The 18,055-nt window shown below is 47.1% G+C and overlaps 1 protein-coding gene across 1 annotated transcript in view; it reads right to left on the reverse strand.

Moving 5' to 3' along the window:
• The window catches only part of NECAB2 (N-terminal EF-hand calcium binding protein 2), a 215,989-nt gene extending 198,182 nt beyond the window's left edge, over positions 1-17,807 (reverse strand). Inside the window, exon 1 of the mRNA XM_053271119.1 lies at positions 17,454-17,807. Within this exon, the coding sequence (XP_053127094.1) occupies positions 17,454-17,690 (237 nt within the window). The 5' untranslated portion in view covers positions 17,691-17,807. The remainder of the gene's footprint in view (positions 1-17,453) is intronic.
• Between the last annotated feature and the right edge of the window lie 248 nt (positions 17,808-18,055).

Here is an 18,055-nt window from a genome sequence, read left to right on the forward strand (position 1 = left end):
CCGCACCCCGCTACCTTTGACTTGCCACCACCAAGAATATCTGCCGCAAAACAAACTAGACTCTGTCTTCAGGTTTTCATCTTCTGTTGTAAGCAGAACTGCAGAAACCATCTGTCTTTATCCACACATTTTATTATGAATTAAAATGGATCATGAATGACCACAGGTATGAATTGTTTTTGAAATACCAACTGCAGTTGTACAAGGGGGTGCGGGTGGGGAAACCCTATACATGTGCTGACTCGACACAGGGGCGTAGCAAGGGCCCCAGGACAAAAGGTAAAGATGGGCCCCCTCCCCATCTTCTTCTTCAGAGAGGGGGGAGGGAGGGAGCAGTTGCTCAGCAGCCCGGAGGGGGGCCGGGGGGGGGGCTCCCTGATGGTCCCAGGGACATTTTTCACCTCCTGTTCCCTGTTAGTGACCCCCCAGACTCCACATAAATATCAATCAATCAATCAATCAATCTTGATTATGATCATAGACCAGTACAAAGTATAAGGCGATTTACAAGTATGGTTAGAGGCGTGGCACAGCGGGGAAATGCTTGACTAACAAGCAGAAGGTTGCCGGTTCGAATCCCCGCTGGTACTATATCGGGCAGCAGCCATCTAGGAAGATGCTGAAAGGCATCATCATACCAGTAAGGTATTCAGTCTATCATCAAGCTTAAAGGGGTGGGTGGAGAGCAGAACAATCTACAAGCCTGTGGGTCTTTTGCCTTATGTAGTCACCCAGTCAGACAATGGCCATGGCCTCTGGTGCCATCTGCCAAGGGAGGCGCGGCAATCTTTGGGCAAAACTAGACACTAAAACGTGCATTTGTCTCGTTGTCTTCTTCACAATCACTCATGCAGGGTATGCTGATCCAGGCAATGGCCGCAGTGCAAAGGTGGCATTGCCCTGATGTTTCCCCACCAAAAGTGACCCTCCCAAGGAGAGATTACTCTTCCCCAGCAAAGGGGCCATTCTACACTGGATTACACCCGCAGAATCACATGAGTGGTCCTGATCTGGTTCACTCACGCACCTCACATAGCGATTTTATTATAATATTTTACACCATATATTAACAAAGCACTAGGTAATGATACGTCTAATGTCACATTAAGTTTGGCCCTTGGTCTTTGCTGGGATATAGAATTTCACTGCTGGGATGCAATTGTCTGCCTTTGGAAAACTCCTGGTTTTTGGTGAGGGTGTTTGGTCTATTCTACAGCTTGCTTTTTGTTTTGGGCCGTTTATCATTTTCTTTTGAACTAGTTGCTCTGTTTCACAGTGGCTTTATGTCTCTGCTGTCCTGAGCTCTATGGAAGGAAGTTGGGCTATACCATTCCATTTGCAAGCTTAAGTAGGTCAGAGTATTTATGCCTGCTTTGTATGTTGACCACACAGGCACAGACCTAGATCCCATAGTTGTCAACTTGCAGTGGGGGTGAGCGGGGGGAGCATGGTGTGGATGGAATGTATGTTGCAATTGGGACAGGGAGCTAATCTCAACTCCTGGGCAATTGAGATGCTGTACATAAATACAGGTAACGTGTTCCCCAAAGAGATTTATTTTAATGCAGCAGCAGCCCTGGGAAACTGCAACTCAGGGTGGAAGAATACATGAAGGAATGAATAAACCTTTCTATTTTACCACTCAAAATCCTTCCAGCTGTTTTCCCCGCTATCTGGGGAGCTGTTCATGTACTGAAATCATACTGTTGGACTCCCACACATTATGATTTATGCATACACATAAAAGATTTTACTGGTAGATCCTAAAAAACTACACAACATATTAAGATACCACACACACACACACACACACACACACACACACACACACACTTCAAATGCACATTTTGCATATAGAGCTGACATAAGGGTAAAGTGTGCCATCAAATCCATGTTGACTCCTGGCGTCCACAGAGCCCTGTGGTTGTCTTGGGTAGAATACAGGAGGGGTTGACCATTGCCATCTCCCGCGCAGTGTGAGATGATGCCTTTCAGCACCTGCCTATATTGCTGCTGCCAGTGCCTGATATAGGTACCAGCAGGGATTCGAACCGGCAACCTCTGGTTTGCTAATCAAGTCATTTCCCCACTGAGCCATTAGACATACCAGAATATAAAATCTTAAAGGACTTGACTGGTTTAAAGCTTACATTAAGCACCTCATATAGGTTTTGCTCATTTAAAAAAATCACATTATTCTATAGCGCAGAAAAGGAACTTTTCTGAACTGGATTCATTCACTGGAATTAAGGAAGAAACTGAATAAGCAAACACAAGACTCATGAAAGGTTCCCTCCCTACCTCCAAGGAGGGAATAAAAGAACATAGCAAAAATAGCTTTAACTCACCCAGATAAACAACATTCTCTATTTTCTAGGTCATAACTCAAAATATTCAAAGGTAACAATGCGGTGTGTGTGTGTGGGGGGGGGAGACTGCATGAATGGATTGAACTGGAAAATATTTGATTCATAAGAAATGTCTCTGAGTATGGCTATCATGGACACAAATAGGGCAATTTGCTTTCAGATTCTCAACAAAGAAAGAGAGCAGAAACGATGGCTGCATTCGGAGACAATGCCAAATCAGAAGCAAACGTGCCAGAGGTTCAGGTTTGTGGTCATCTGAATGTGTGAAACCATGGTTTTGTCACCCAACCGCAGTTTGGTTTTCGACCCCAAGACCCCAAATTTGAACCTTTCGTTTGTAGTGAGTTTCGCTGCTGAAAGCTCAGGTTCCAGACAGTGTTCCCTCTAAAAGGCATCCCAAGATGTTGTTGACTACAACTCCCAGAATACCCAGCTGCAATGGATTTTGTTTGGGGATTCTGGGAGTTGTACTCAACAACATCTGGGAATCCCTGTTAGAGGGAACACTGGTTCCAGAGGGCCATTGTTTTGTCCAAATTCTGCCGCCGCCATAACCTGAGTTTTGTGCTGTGGCTCCTCCTAAAACCATAGAGAGGGCAGCTCAGAGCAGCCCAGAAATGGACCAGCTCTATGCAAGCAGTGCTTCTCACTGGCCACCTCTTGGAAGTGTTGCCCCACCCTACCATCTCGGCACTCCCCCTGCCATTGCATCCCTAGCATTCATCCATTTAAAGGGAAGGAACCACACTGGAGAAAGCCTGTGTTTCCCGGGTCTTACGGGCCCCCATAAGACATATAAAAAGGATGGGATGACAAGATGGAGACAGCAAGAGAGCTCTCCAGCAAAACAGGACTGCAGAGATATGTGTGCAAACACATGAAGCCCCTGTAACAGCAGAAATGGAGAAATTAGGTTGTTTCCCCACAAAGGGCACAAATGCCAGGATGTTGAGGGAGTTATACCACAGCGCTACGCAGAAATACTAATGTGCCGGCCCTGTGCATAAACCTATGGAAACCCTGGCCATGGCCACCTTCCTGTGGCCCAGTTACATAAAGAAAGAGACAACATGTAGCTCCACAAATCTGCTTTCTGTCTCTGTCCATTGGATTGGATGTGCTGAGCAACCTGCAACAAACACCTTGGTGCATTGCCAGGCATGCAGGACCTTGGGATTGTATGGCAATCCCAAGTAGTGTTGGCACCTGCCATCCAGGGAAGGGGAGGAGGAAGCACATGTGCAAGGAATACACACACCTGATCTTGTGCGGCTGCTCAGCAAGTGTTGCATGTGCACTTTCAAAGGTGTTGCATGTGCTGTCTGGTTGGGCAGCAGAGTGTTAATGCCCCAGGATGCCTGGACACCCAGCCTGGATGCTAGATTCATGCAAGCCCTGCAGAAGGGTAACCCCACAACACCTTTCCTGGCCGCAGTGACTGCTGTGAAGCAGGAGTCCAAGTACCACCTTGACAGTCTGGTCTCCCTGCAACACATATCTCTGTGTGTGTTTGTTAGTTTGGCCCCACACAGCCACCTGGCTTGCTAGACTGAAATCTGCAGATGCCCTGCCCCGGGATGCCCTCTGGTGGCCAATTTACATATGCCACAATACCGGGCCTAGCCCAGCCTGTTTGGCCCTGGACGTAGGAGCCACCCCCAGTCCTTCCCAATTCTGCCCACCGGAAAACTACTCGGACCTTGGAAGCCTGGAATGGTAGAGTGGAGAGAGGAAGGTTTGGAGTTTGGCTTCTATTATTAACTGGGAGCCCACATCAGTGAAGCACACAGGACAGAGCTTGCTAGAATGCAGCCTCAGCAGACCAGGAAGAGGGAGGTGTCCCTCTACCCAGAAGCCAGAGGTTGTGAAACTGCAGTTGTGAAACCGCAGTCTGTGGCACAATCCCTGGATTCAAAGATTAACCACAGGTTCGTCTACTCAAGGTTTCACGCTATGTCCGAACGCACCCAACATTTCAATCCAAGTGAAAACCAGCTTCAAAAGAAATAAACAAGGACCATGTCATATAACATCCACCCTCCGAAGCACCCGGTTTCAAAGGGTTGGCTCAAAGCCATGTTTTCAGGGTCTTTGTGCAAAATTGACTCCAAAAATTGACTCTGATGGTATAATTCAATTTCTCATTCAAAAGGCCTTCTTTGATCCGAGGACTGGGAAAACATGAAGTGCCTTGTTGATGGAAAGATGATGGGCTTTAGAGCGTAGGAGCCGTGACCTCCCTCATTTGCATCTAGTCACTCTATTGCAAAGAAGATTGTGAAATAGCACTGACCCACATAGTACCCCTCAATTAACTGGCCATCCTGACAAAATACCCATAAATGCTCAAAGGGCACTGTAATTATACTGACTCAAAGTCGGAATCAAGGTATTAAGCGGTTGCATTTGAATGCCGTTCTCAGGAACAAGAAGTGACAAACAGAAATCCAGGACAGGGGCCATTTTATATATGAACACTGTAAGAGTTTAACCATTCAAATACATGTCCTTTCTTTTTCAGTCTTGCCTGCATAATTTATAGTGTTTGCAGCAGCAAAAATTTCAGTCACGTATCCCACAGGAACTTGAGGGAACAATGCACATGGAACATGCCTAAATTCTTCATGGCACGGCAGCTTTGGAACTACTTCCTCTTGGTTCCTTCGCACATCATGACATTAATATTTGGAAGCCAAGATCAAGTGAATGGAGCCAACTACAGATTCTTCCCACCCAATCGCTGCCCTCAGTCCTGGCCAGGTGACAGTCTGGTGGAAGCTGCACAACTGCACCTATCCATTTAAGAGAATGCCGTCTTCATTATGTGCCCCACCGCCCACCGAGGGCACTTGAGGAGGTCTGTCTCCAGCTCATCTGGTGGCCACACGGAGACGTGTGAGTGAGCCTTCTCAGCCGCTGCCCCGAGATTGTGGAATGCGCTCCCTGCTGAGATACGATCCTCCCCATCTCTAACTATTTTTAAAAAAACATTTGAAGACCCATCTCTTCACCCAAGCTTTTTCAGCTTTTTAAATGTGTAGGTTTTAATTTTATGCTGTTTTTAAATGGTTAAACTGTTTTAACTGTTTATATTTGTTTTAATTGTTTTTATGTCACTGTTAACCGCCCAGAGATGAAAGTTTGGGCGGTATATAAGTTTAATTAATCAATCAGTTAATTAATTCTGGCTTCCCAAATTCATTCATTTGATTTACTTACCGCCTGACTCCAAAAGCTCTAGGCGGTTCACAAAAACAAAACAAAAACAAAAGACAAACTTAAAATAATTTAAAACACTCAAAGATTACTAAAAGCCTGACTTAAAAAAAAGTGTCTTAAGGGCTCTTTTCAAGGCTGGTAAAGATGTTAAACGACGAATGTCTATAGGGGCGCATTCCACAGCCCAGGAATGATTACAGAGAAGGCCCGTTCCCGAGTCACTGACAGATGGGCTGGTGGCCTCCGGCGTTGGATCTCTCTGGATGACCTTAATGTGCGGTGAGGATCATGCAGAAGAAGGCGCTCAGATAACCTGATCCTAGACCATTTAGGGCTAATTACCAGCACTTTGCATTTTGCCCAGAAACCTATTGGCAGCCAATGCAATTGTTTTAAGACAGACATAATAAAGTCTCTCCAAGAAACCCTAGAGACCAATCTAGCTGCTGCATCTTGGACCAACTGAAGTTTATAAACGACATACAAAGGCAGCCCCACATAGAGCACATTGCAGTAGTCAAGCCTAGAGGTTACCAGAGAGTGCACCACAGTTCTGAGATAATTATCTTCAGGGCATAAGAAGCCATGCCTTACCACAATGGCATGAGAAGCCATCACAGGCTTTCACAATATTGTAGAACATTTATGAGATCCACCTTTGACCAAAACATTATGGGCAAGACGAGTACCAGCGAAAGGAACTGAGGCAATGGGATTCTATCATTCTCTTACGTCTGCCTCCCATAGTCTTCTGTTCTCCCAGATAAGCATATCTAGCCTAGGGTTTGTTTACACACACACACTCTCTTACATCCTGCTCCTCCTCCAAGCAACTCAGAATGGTATACATGTATATGTTTATCTTCACAACAACCCTGTGAAGTCGGTTAGGCTAAGAGATAAGCAGAGGCGCTCTAACCCCCGGACCTTAGGGCCCTGGTCCGTAGCCTCCAAGATCTGGAGGGGCCTCCAAATGTCTGGGGGACTTCCAGGAGCCACCTCACACCCACCCCGCCAAACCTCCATATATATTTTTCCAATTACAGCCACTGCATGGCTGAGGGAGAGCTGTGGGGGGTGAGCAGGACTCCGCTCTCCCCTTTCTCCCTCTGGCGGCGGCAGCAGCTGGAGTGACGCTGGGCCCATCCGCTCGGGCCAGCGTTCTCTGCCAACTGCGAGGTGCACCTGGGCAGTTGAGAGATTGTCACAAGCCCATGATGGTAGCTCGGCCCTCAGCCATTAAGGGCTTTAAGGGATCAATTAAGAAGATCCACGCTCAGTCTTAGGGCCATGAGGCTGCTTCAAGCTGGGGTGTAATTGCGTGACAAGAGTTCAGCTTTTGGCTCAGAAGCAATAATAATAATAATAATAATAATAATAATAATAATAATAAGAAGAAGAAGAAGAAGAAGAAGAAGAAGAAGAAGAAATGCCTGCATTGTAGGCCAAGACAAGAGTTCAGCTTTTGGCTCAGAATTAATAATTAACAACAACAACAACAACAATAATAATAATAATCAGCTGTTGTAAAAAGATCGCACAGACTGACTACAAACAAAGGCATGACAAGGTAGCAGTGATGATACACTGGAACATCTGCAAAAAATACAAGCTACCTGTAGCCAAAAACTGGTGGGACCATAAAATTGAAAAAGTTGAAGAAAATGAAGATGTAAAAATATTATGGGACTTCCGACTACAAACAGACAAACATCTGCCACACAATACACCAGACATAACTGTAGTCGAGAAGAAAGAAAAACAAGTCAAAATAATTGACATAGCAATACCAGGGGATAGCAGAATAGAAGGGAAAAAAATAGAAAAAATCACCAAATACAAAGATCTACAAATTGAAATGGAAAGGCTGTGGCAGAAAAAGACCCAAATAATCCCAGTGGTCATTGGCGCCCTGGGTGCAGTCCCAAAAGACCTTGAAGAGCACCTCAACACCATAGGGGCCACATAAATCACCATCAGCCAATTACAAAAAGCAGCTTTACTGGGAACAGCCTATATTCTGCGACAATATCTATAACCATTGACAATAAAATTCAGCCATCCCAGGTCCTTGGGAAGGACTCGATGTCTGGATAAAACAAACCAGTCAATAACACCTGTCTGACTGTGTAAACAAGAGATAAGAATAAGAATAGGAATAGGAGGAGGAGGAAGAGGAGGAGGAGGAAGAAGAAGAAATGCCTGCACTGTAGGAAGGGGGAGAGCCCATTCCCACTGCAGTGGTGATTGGCTTTGGCTTAAGAAACTTGTGGCCCTTAATTTCCAAGAAAACTTGCCTCCTGCCTTTTGTGGTGTGAGGACACTAGGCCTGCTAGCATTCATGACACACAGACAAATACATGGACACAAATCTGATGTTAACAATTATGGCACTGAATAACCAGGGAGAAAACCTTTTCAGTCTTCTGGAATGCCTCTGTTGCTGACCCCACGTAACACTCTTCAAGAAAAGGGTTCCGTAGCGTGCCCTAGTGTGAAATCCTTTCCCTAGAATCTATCAGTAAATGCTACTGCATTCAATTTGGGCAATCAGGGCTCTGGGTTGCTGCAGGGATTAAAATAAGAGTGAAGATAGTGTTAGATTGCCAATATCTGTTGCGAAAGTAGCTATTCTGATGGGAAGAGAAAGCAGAAAAACAAGAGGCAAAGCCTAGCGCAGACCCGTTCATTTGGAAGTCTCAGGGGAGGGAGCATATCTGGATAAAACCAGCACTCCAGTTAGCTGGATTTAGGCTTCTGCCAGTGTTGGCTGGTGTCAACAGTTTCAAGGACTGTTAATACTGACCCGACTCACGGCTATGTGCTTCAGAGCAGCAGGGTTCTGCTGGGAGCCGACTGCTTTCAGAGGAATGATAAACAAGTTACACTGCAAAGGAGGAAGGGACTTGACAGTTCTCCTTTAGCTGCAGTTTCTGCAGAGGGAAAACTTGGTTGCGGGCTCTCGGAGGAGGTGCAGTTATGTGGCTCATGGCATTCCAAACTTGGAAGCAAGTCTGCTCAACTTAGCCAAAGCAAGGACGCCAGGGATCAATGGTTTGCTCCTCAATGCCACTCAAACTTAGCCAATTTTAGTGGGATTGCCCAGTTTAAGATACAGGAATATAGGAAGCTGCTTATCCTGGGTCAGGCCATTGGTCCATCTAGCCCAGGATTGTCTACACTGACTGGCAGCTGCGTTGTATTCCATTCAGCAATCTTTGGCAGTTTGATTGGACATTTGCCCCATCCCAGGGGAACATCCTGTAAAGAGTGTGGGAGAGGAGTTGGGAAGGGAAAGGGAGGAGAAGGAGAAAATGGAGTTGTTGCTGAATAAACTTTTAGATTTTATCGTATGTAGATTAACTACATACGATTTCCTTGTGTGTATCAGGGAAGCAGCTATAAAACAAGCAGCTTCTCCGAGGTTCCAGGCAGGAGTCTCTCCCAGCCAGGGATCGAACCTGGAACCTTCTGCATGCAAAGCAGCTGCTCTAGGGAGTGTACTAAAATGAATGGCAGGGAACACTCACTGAAAATAAATAAAAAGTATGTTAAATAAAAAAATAAAAGCCCTGGTTGCTTCCAAAGGGCCATCAAAATGCATGGAATTTCTGAATGGCCATTTGGAAAATCAATTTCTTTATTGTTAAATTTATATACTACCTTTCATTAAAACTATCCCAATGCATTCCATGGCCATTTGGAAGAAGGAACACAGAAAGTTGACATCTTGGGTCTAGCTGAGTATTGTCTACACTGACTGGCAGCAGCTTTCCAAGGGTTCAGGTAGGAGTCTCCCCCAGCCCAACCCTACCTGGAGATGCTGCCAGGAATGGAACCTGGGACCTTCCGCATGCAAAGCGGGTGCTCTTCCACTGAGCTAAAGGATGCTGTAGGACGACAATATCAAAAAGGCCCTGCATATCTGGGGGAAGTTCCTCTCAAATATTAAATTTTCATATCCGTGTTACGTTGATTTTCATATCCTACTCCCATTCATACACCATCAATGTACAAGATACTTAGAAGCAGAGGTTCTCAAGCTTCGGTCCCTAGATGATGTTGGACTACAGCTCCCATCATCCCCTGCCACATGCATTGTGATGGGGATGATGGGAGCTGTAATCCAGCATCATCTGGGGACCCAAACATGAGCATCCCTACAATATGCCTCCTCTCCCAATCCATACCCCAGCAATGCTATTAATAGTCCTGAGAGCAAAGTATCCTTATAATCAATTATCTAATAAACAAATTGTAAATGTAGAATAAAATCATGTACAGCTTCTACAATAATGCAATCGATGGACAAGAGCCAAAAATATAGAACTCCCAGACAAATTAGTAGATCATCTGAGGGGGGAAATCATAACTTCCACAAGACTTAACAGAGAAACAAACTAGAAGGGAGGAATCAAGTCAGAAGGCTGAATCAATAGACCATTACATAACAATTGCTTTATTAATGAGGGCTGCTAGCAGGCACCAGGGATGAAGCAGCAGCTCCAGAATTTGGCATTGCTGCTTATTTGAGGGGCTGATCAGCATTAAAGAAGCCCAATCACACCCATGAGCTGCATTTTAAGATTGGGAAGGAAGGGTTGACCGTGGCAAGCCTGTAAGCAGAATTAGGTCATCACTTCAGTAATCAGGAGTCTACAAAACTAGGAAAGGAATATGTTATGTACAGAAGTCACATCCGGATAGGAGAAGCACCAAGAGACACAGAACAATATGTGGCTCAGTTTATAAGATACAGCACAAAGCAATCACGATATCTCCCAGTTCTCTCATATTACTGTCCTCTTTTGTAGATCTCCACCATTCAGGCAACTCCAACAATGGCTTTTTTGCAATGTCGAGGCAGCATTTCCCGTGCCCATATGAATGATAGTTTGGAAGGATGTACATTAGGTTTGCAGCCAGCCCTCCTCGGCTTTCGTTGTTGAATTAACAATACTCCCAAGCGATGGCTCAGATTAAACATCTCTTCTTAGAGTCACTGGCAAAAATGTTCTGTGAGCAAGAGAATTAAGGCCACGCTTCACGGTATGCTAAATACAGTTTGGCCCTGGTGTGCTTGTTTTTCTAGGAACCTAGGAAGCTGCCTTCTACTGAGTCAGGCCATTGGCCCATCTAGCTCAGTATTGTCTACACTGACTGGCAGCAGCTCTCCAAGGATTCAGGCAGGAGTCTCTCCCAGCCCTACCTGGAGATGCTGCCAGAAACTGAACCTGGCTGGGACCTTCTGCGTGCCAACCAGCTGCGCTGTCACTGAGCTACAGCCCCATCCCCTAAGAGGAATACCTTACAACACTCACATGTAGACTCTCATCCAAATGAAAACCAGGGCAGGCCCTGTTTAGCAAAGGGGGCGATTCATGCTTGCTACCACAAAACCAACTGTCCCTGTTCTAAGTGATATAGCAAGTCCTGGTGGAGGTGGGAGGCAATCAGGCTCAGGACAGTGGGGGGCCCCATGCTGGATTGGGACCACAGCAGGAAGGGAAGTCGCTTTAACTCCTAAGTTCTGCAGTCACACTGCTGCCACCTAGTTTTATAAGTCTTTCATACAAAACCAGTGGATACTGTTTACTGGGGCAAAGGTGAGGTGGGATGGCTATATCCTAAGCAGTGACCACCTTCTGCTTCAAACCACCTTCTGCCCTCTAGGGGGGAAACTCATTTATTGCCCCGTTTTTATAATGTCATTACAATGCCCTTATGATTTCATTTGGCCTCTTTTATTTCCCAAACTAATGGGGTGTTTTTTAGGCCACGAGCCCCCTGGAGACAGGATAATTCACATTTGAGGTGGGTGGTTTGTAGTGGGCAGCCTGCAAGCACTGAAAGAGTTAACAGTAAAAAAGCAGTTGACTTTGATTGACATACTGGAGGCCCTAGGTCATGACCCAATCGGTTAACCAGGTGGGCAGGACGAGAGGGCTCCAGAGGGGCTTCTGGGAAGAAGGGTGCCCAGGGGAGAGAGGAACAATGGGGTCTTGCCAGATGCTCACAGGGTGAGTTCTGCAAATCTGTGAGGGTCAAAGATTTCAGGGATTGGTCCCACCTAGGTCCTGGTGAGGTCCAAGGGAAGGAAGTCAAGGCTTATGGCTTCAGAAACTTAAACTTAGGAGAAAGTGTTTTGGTAAGACTTGTGGTTAGAAGTTGTGTGTGTGTGTGTGTGTATGTGTGTGTGTGTTGCTTTCTATCCCCAAGTATCTGCTCTTGCAATTACTATCTTCAACTTCAGTCTAGTAATGAACAAGTTAAGCACTGCCAGAGAACATCTGGGCGCTACTACGCTAATTTTAGATCCTTACCAGACTCCCCTTTACAAGCAAGGCAATCGAACCACTTTGCCCCAGCTCGACAGCTCAAATTGAACTGCCGTCGATTCCAACGAACCGGCTCACGGTCTGGGTGCGGTGCAGTTCGGGTTTGGTTTGAAGTCAAACCAAACCGCCTGTGCTGGTTCCGTGCACACACCCTGTGCACTCCCTCAGAGCTGTCATTCTCGAAGGAGCACACCCCACCGGGAAGAGGCACTCATCTCTCCAATAAACCATAAGGCACCCTGTGATGAGCTGCACCCCCTTGAAACTGCAGATGCAGCTTCACCTAATTAAACACAACACACAAAAATTCCCTCTACCCAGACAGCTGGCATGTCAGGCCTTGTGATCCCAAGGAGGGCTGAGGGCTTCCTCGGAGCCAGTCCTGCTGCCCTGCCCAGGAAACCAGCATGATAGGATGAAGGCAGCCCTCTTCTACTGCTATGTGAAGCAGCATGCCTGAGAAGAAACTCAGCATCTTCCATAGCAAGGACCATTAGCTAGGCCCACAAATTTTGCCCACCACCAGGACCATCTCAGGCGACAAACGCTCAACTCAAGAGGACTTTTGCAAACGTCTATCCCCTTATTGATGGCAAACATGTGATGGCATTTGTGGCACTTATAGCTTTCTCTCTTTTATCACCTCTCCTTTATCCCTACCCTGCAAAGCATTAGGATAAAATTGCAGTCATCTTTGCGTGCGTGTGTGTGTGTGTGTGTGTGTGCATGCGTGCGCGTGTTAGGGCAGCAATGAACAAATCAGTGTAGTTTCTCCATGGAGTAATCTTTGGAGGTCATTCCTGACAATTTTCACTTCCATGCCTTTGACAACTTTTATACAAATTTTTGTGTTCTTGAAACTTTAAAAAGCTTTTAGAACACCCTTGAAAATTTACCTGCTGGAGGCCCGATGGTCAGGACAAGAACAGCACAATAACACCCTGAAAGCTGGACGCCACCACATCTGTAGAGGTGTAGTACTTGTCAAAAATCATGACAAGCATTTGTCCCTCTAGATGGTACTGGTCATCTCAGCTGGCCCATGGACGACATTTGCTTTTACTACAGTTTCCAAGTCCTTCTAGACTAGGAAACCACGTCCTGCCAGACAAATAAGTAAATGCGCGTAATAATGTTTACTCAGCTCTCATTTGGAGCCACTTATAAGGCCATTAACAAACAACACATTATAGCAGCAACGGCAACATCAACAGTAGCTGAAAAGCTAAGCAGATCTAGGACGGGTCAATGCCTGGATACAGGACCGCTCCAGACCCTGCCTTGACTTCCATGCCTAACAAAGGTGGAAGATAAACTGCGCAGTTTGTAAGATCTTTCCGATCCAATTAAGGATCAGTCCGCTTCCCCGTGATCTTCTAGGGCCAAATGTGTCCATTTCCCACCAGACGTTTCTCATTCCAAGTAACTGGAGAAGATATGCATTTGTGTCTCATTAGACCAACAATGTAGTGCCGTTGATGTGGTGCAGCTATAGGAGGGCTTGGTTGATGGATGCCTGTGTTAATTAATCCACCATGATTCACACAATAGCAGGCAGATATTGCATTCTGCTGTTAAGGAGCCAAACCTAAGGAAGCTAAATATACACTCACTACATTAACTATCAATTCAATGTCTCATTTTTTAAAATCATCATTACTTCCTCTAAAACAATTGTGTAAAACTCTCTCCAAAGAAAGAGATTCTAGACACAGATTCCGTGTGTTCCCCAAACTTCTGAATGCTTGAAATACATCTTTTTAAAGTTAAAAGTTGGAAGCACACCTCTACAACTTAAAAGACTGCAGGGAGGCATGAGCACAGTGATACGGAGCAGCACCCAGAGATGCCGAGGGCAGCCTCCTCAAAGGGCAGGTAATTCATCCTGGGCGCTTTCCAGATTGCACCCTCAAACAGCAGTAAAATGATTCGGCTTGGCCGGATCGTATTGAAAACGACCCCCAGAATCTCAAACTCCTACGACGGGAAAATACAGCTATTTTTCTGCAACAGACTTGCAACATTGTAGCACTATAACACAAAGATAAAACCCAAAAGAAGGCATCAGAAATGTGAACGGCACCCTGCTGTCAGCACAGGGACTGCGGTGTCACAACACAAGGAGCACGAAAGCACACTTAGCAGATCCGTAGTGACACTGTGGTGGGGTTAAATCTGGAAAGTGCCCTGGTGCATCTTCAGACTGAGTATGGTCAGATCGTGATCAAGATCTGCAAGCCTCACAGGAGCCTCCAAATATATAATTAATTCAGTTTCTACCATGCCCTGGTGGCTCTCTCAAGTCTCCCTATAGTGGCACACAGTTTGGAAGTGGTCATTCGGGTCGGAGCCCAACAAGCCAGTAAAGAGGATTTATGCGTCACAAGCACCACTCGGCAAATGCAGGGAATTTGATTTATTCAGAACATTTTCCATAGCATCTTGATTTAAAAGTTGCTGTCTTTATTTGAAACAGGTGCTGGATTAGCTAGATAAAAAAGACCAAACCCACCTGGATAAAAAGACCCAGTGCTGAATTACTAAAGGTTTTGCAGGCTACATCCTGTAATAAAATATGGATCCATCCTTGTATCTGATCCATATAGTGTGCTGTGGAGGGGAGATCGAATGAGTCCCATTAATGGATAACCAGTTTGACAGCATAATGACACTGATCGTCATTTCTAGAGACCAACAGGTACAAGTTCTTGTGCACACCGCTGAATGTTGGTTTTTCATTTCATCAACCAACTATAACTAAAAGTGTTTGTATACCTCTTTTCAACAAAAGTTCTCCTCCAAGTGGTTTACGGGGGGGGGGTGGCAAAAAAAATAAGATGGTTCCCTGTCCCCAACTGGCTCACAAACTTTTTTTATTTTAAAAAAGGTAAATATCAGCAGCTCTGGACTCGATTGCGACAGCAATGAATGCACCACTGAGAGACCTCAAAGGCCAAGTTGAAGACAGATCATCCTGGAGAGAATCTATCTATGTGGTCGCTAAGAGTCGGCACTGACTTTATGGCACTTAATCAATCAATCACCAGCAACAGCCACTGGAGGGATGCTGTGTTGGGGTTGGAGAGGGCCAGTTGCTCTCCCCCTGCTTAACATAAGTGATTCGTAATCACTACTTTAAAGGGTGCCTCTTTGCTCAATTAGCAGGATGTAACCAACTTTCAAGACTGAATGCTGTGGAGTGTAATGCATCAACTCTAGTGGGAAGGAAAGAGGGATTCTGGGGAGTGAATGGGAAAGATGACAAAGTTCTGTTTCAGAACTGTAAAGAATACTTCCTGAACTTCGTTCTCTTTGCTGAGTACAAAGTGGAACCAGCAGCATCAGCTGTTATTTAACTGTTACCAACCCATCTGCCCTGCTTGCTGTTCAACTTAAATAACAAGATCATCGTCTGCCAAGCACCAAATGGGATTACCCATCTGCTAAAGGCTGAATTTGAAAGGATGTCCACTTTAGTGTCACAGAGAGATTCCACCAGTAACACTGCATAGGCATATAAGCAAGATACTACATCTTCTGTCTCCAGATCCCCATCCAAATTTAAAGAAAAGCCCTCCTGAAAGGTATATCATCGCATTATTAGATGAGCATTGCATTGCAAACCACAAATCGAGTCTTTGGAGTTGGTTCCCCCCCAAAAGTTGCACTGAAGCACAATTCTGTGGAAGGCGCACAGAATAAATGGATCCACCAAGGAAAGTGGAGATGAGCAGAGGAATAATAACCACACAACAAATCTTATTCTTCCAAATTCCCTACAATGCTGATTCACACCAAAAGAACTTAAGACATTTCCCCAGCTCATCAAACCACTCATTCAACTCTGCAGAACGGGGAGAACTGCATTGAACTACTCTATAGCTGGTGGCGGGGGGGGGGGGGGGTCAGGATCACTGAGATGTGTGATTATTTTGAACATTCTAAAGTGCTACAAACATTCCAATTAATTTTTCTGTAAAGGTTTTAGAGCCCGTTTTATTTCTTCTGCGTTCTGTCCATGCCCAGGGATTTCACACACACTCACTCTCCCCCCATAATATATGTACATAATTGTTAATTCTAAACACAACAATGGCTGAAAAAACAATTTCTTGTAGCAAGGGCCAGAGATATCGAGAGGGACCAAGATGTAGTCAATTCAGTTTTATATTGGGATTAATTAGGTGTTTTGTTTTTTTAAAAAATAATCTAACTTCTTGTATAATTTGATGAGATTCATGATTTTTAGCTTTTTAACGGAGCTTTGAATTTCAAACCAAGTGTTTGTTGTTGTTTTAGAATCTGCGGGTCCAAATAAACTGGCTTTCAATTTAGTTAATCGTTGTGATGACTTTTGGGGCTGTTCCCATCACTCCCGCCAGTTTGCTGATCCTTGTCATCTGTGCTCTGAGCTTGCTCTGTCTGAAGTTGCTCCATCCACACTTGGATGCCAGCCTGCCCTGTCTATGAGCACGAAGCGTTCCCTCTGCCCAGGGACCCGAATGGGCGATGCTGCCTGCCTTCTGCGGCGGCTGCTGCTTCTCGTAGAGGTTCTTTTCCCGAGTAAAACATACCAGCACACGGAGACCAGTTCCTGATCGCTTAATGGGCCACTGTTGGGCTCCCACCTCTGACCATCTAGGGAGAAAGTCTAGGGTTGCCAACTCTTCTCTCTGGCAGAGCGCCTGTGGTTTTAACAGAGGCAGAAGCGCCGGGAGCAAAGCTTCTTTTGCATGCTGCAGGAGTTGAAAGCAAGCCGCTAAGTTTCTGCCTTTCCGGCAGCCGCTAATCGCGGGGGGAATAGGTAACCTTTCCTTCCCTAATCCTGTAGACAATCAGTGGTGTAGGAAAGGCACTCTGCACAAGCTCAGAAGCACTGCAGGATTGGCTCTAAGAGCAAGCTAAGCTCAGGCACAAATTAAGTCTTTTTTGGTCCAAAATAAAGACGAATGGACTAGAAGTCGAGTGTTCCTGCCCAAATAGAGCCAAAGAAGACCAGAGAAAAGCACAGCTTTCCTCCTTTGCCTGGACCTGTCTGTCACCAAGCACGGGCAGCCCTCCAGGATCAGACCCGACCCGAGGCGGCTTCCTCTGCCCCTGCGTCCTCGCCCCCACCCACCGGGGCCAGCCCGGCTGCCTCTGGGAAGCTCCCGAGCCCAGGCAAGAAGACAGACAGCCCTCTCTTGCGGCTCGTCCGCCTCGGCGGGCTTCTCAGAGGTAGACTGCCTCCGCGCCTGGAGGCTCCACCGGCAGCGCCAGAGCCGCCATCCGGCCGCTAGTTCTTCTGGAGGGGGTTAGCGGCGCGCGGTGGGGGGGGATCGCCAAGGGGGCCGCTCCAGCAGTCGCCTGGCAACGGGGCGCAGAAGAGCCGGCTAGTGGCGGGGGGGGGGAGAGGAAGGCTCTTCGGGCAGCGGCAGCGGCAGCCGCCCCCCTTGGGGAGAAGAAGGGCTGCCCCGCCGCCACGGAGTGCTGGCCCCGCCGCCGCCGCGCCCCGCGCCCCTGCCCGGCCCCGCCGCGCGCCACTCACATCCAGGATCACCGAGGCGCCCTTCCGCTGCTCGGGGACGAGGAAGCCCCGCTCCGCCGCCGCCTCCTCCTCGGGCAGCAGCTCCCGCTCGGGCAGCAGGCTCTTGTTGTCGCTCATCTTGGTGACGATCCAGCGGAGCAGCCCGTCCAGCCCCCGGGCCCCGAGCTGCGGCTGCGGCGGCTTGCGGAGCAGCTTGTGGACGCTCTCCCGGCAGTAGCGCGCTGCCTGCTCACACATCTTTTACGGGCGCCTTCATGCTCGAGCCGGGGCTATTCCCTCCCACACTGGCTTCATCATCACCCCGTTGGCAGCCGCTCCTCCGGCGCCCAGCCCCACCCTGGCGGCGGCGGCGGCTGCTGGCGCGCGCTCTCCCGGGGGTGGGGGGCGTGCAGGCACAGGCAGGCAGCAGCCCCCGCGCTCCCCAAGGATGGGAAACCGGGGGCGGCAGAGGGTGTGTATGTGTTTGTGTGTGTGCGGGGGGAGGAGAATTCTCAAGAAACAAATCCTCCTGGCTCCGGTACTCTTTCTGGCAGAAAAGGGCATTCTTGCTGGTGCGCGGGGCAGGGGGGCATGCTTGCCCCCCAACCGCCGCCCCCCCTTTC

This window comes from Hemicordylus capensis, chromosome 9 (genome assembly GCF_027244095.1).
Source record: "Hemicordylus capensis ecotype Gifberg chromosome 9, rHemCap1.1.pri, whole genome shotgun sequence".
Classification (NCBI taxonomy): Eukaryota; Metazoa; Chordata; class Lepidosauria; order Squamata; family Cordylidae; genus Hemicordylus; species Hemicordylus capensis.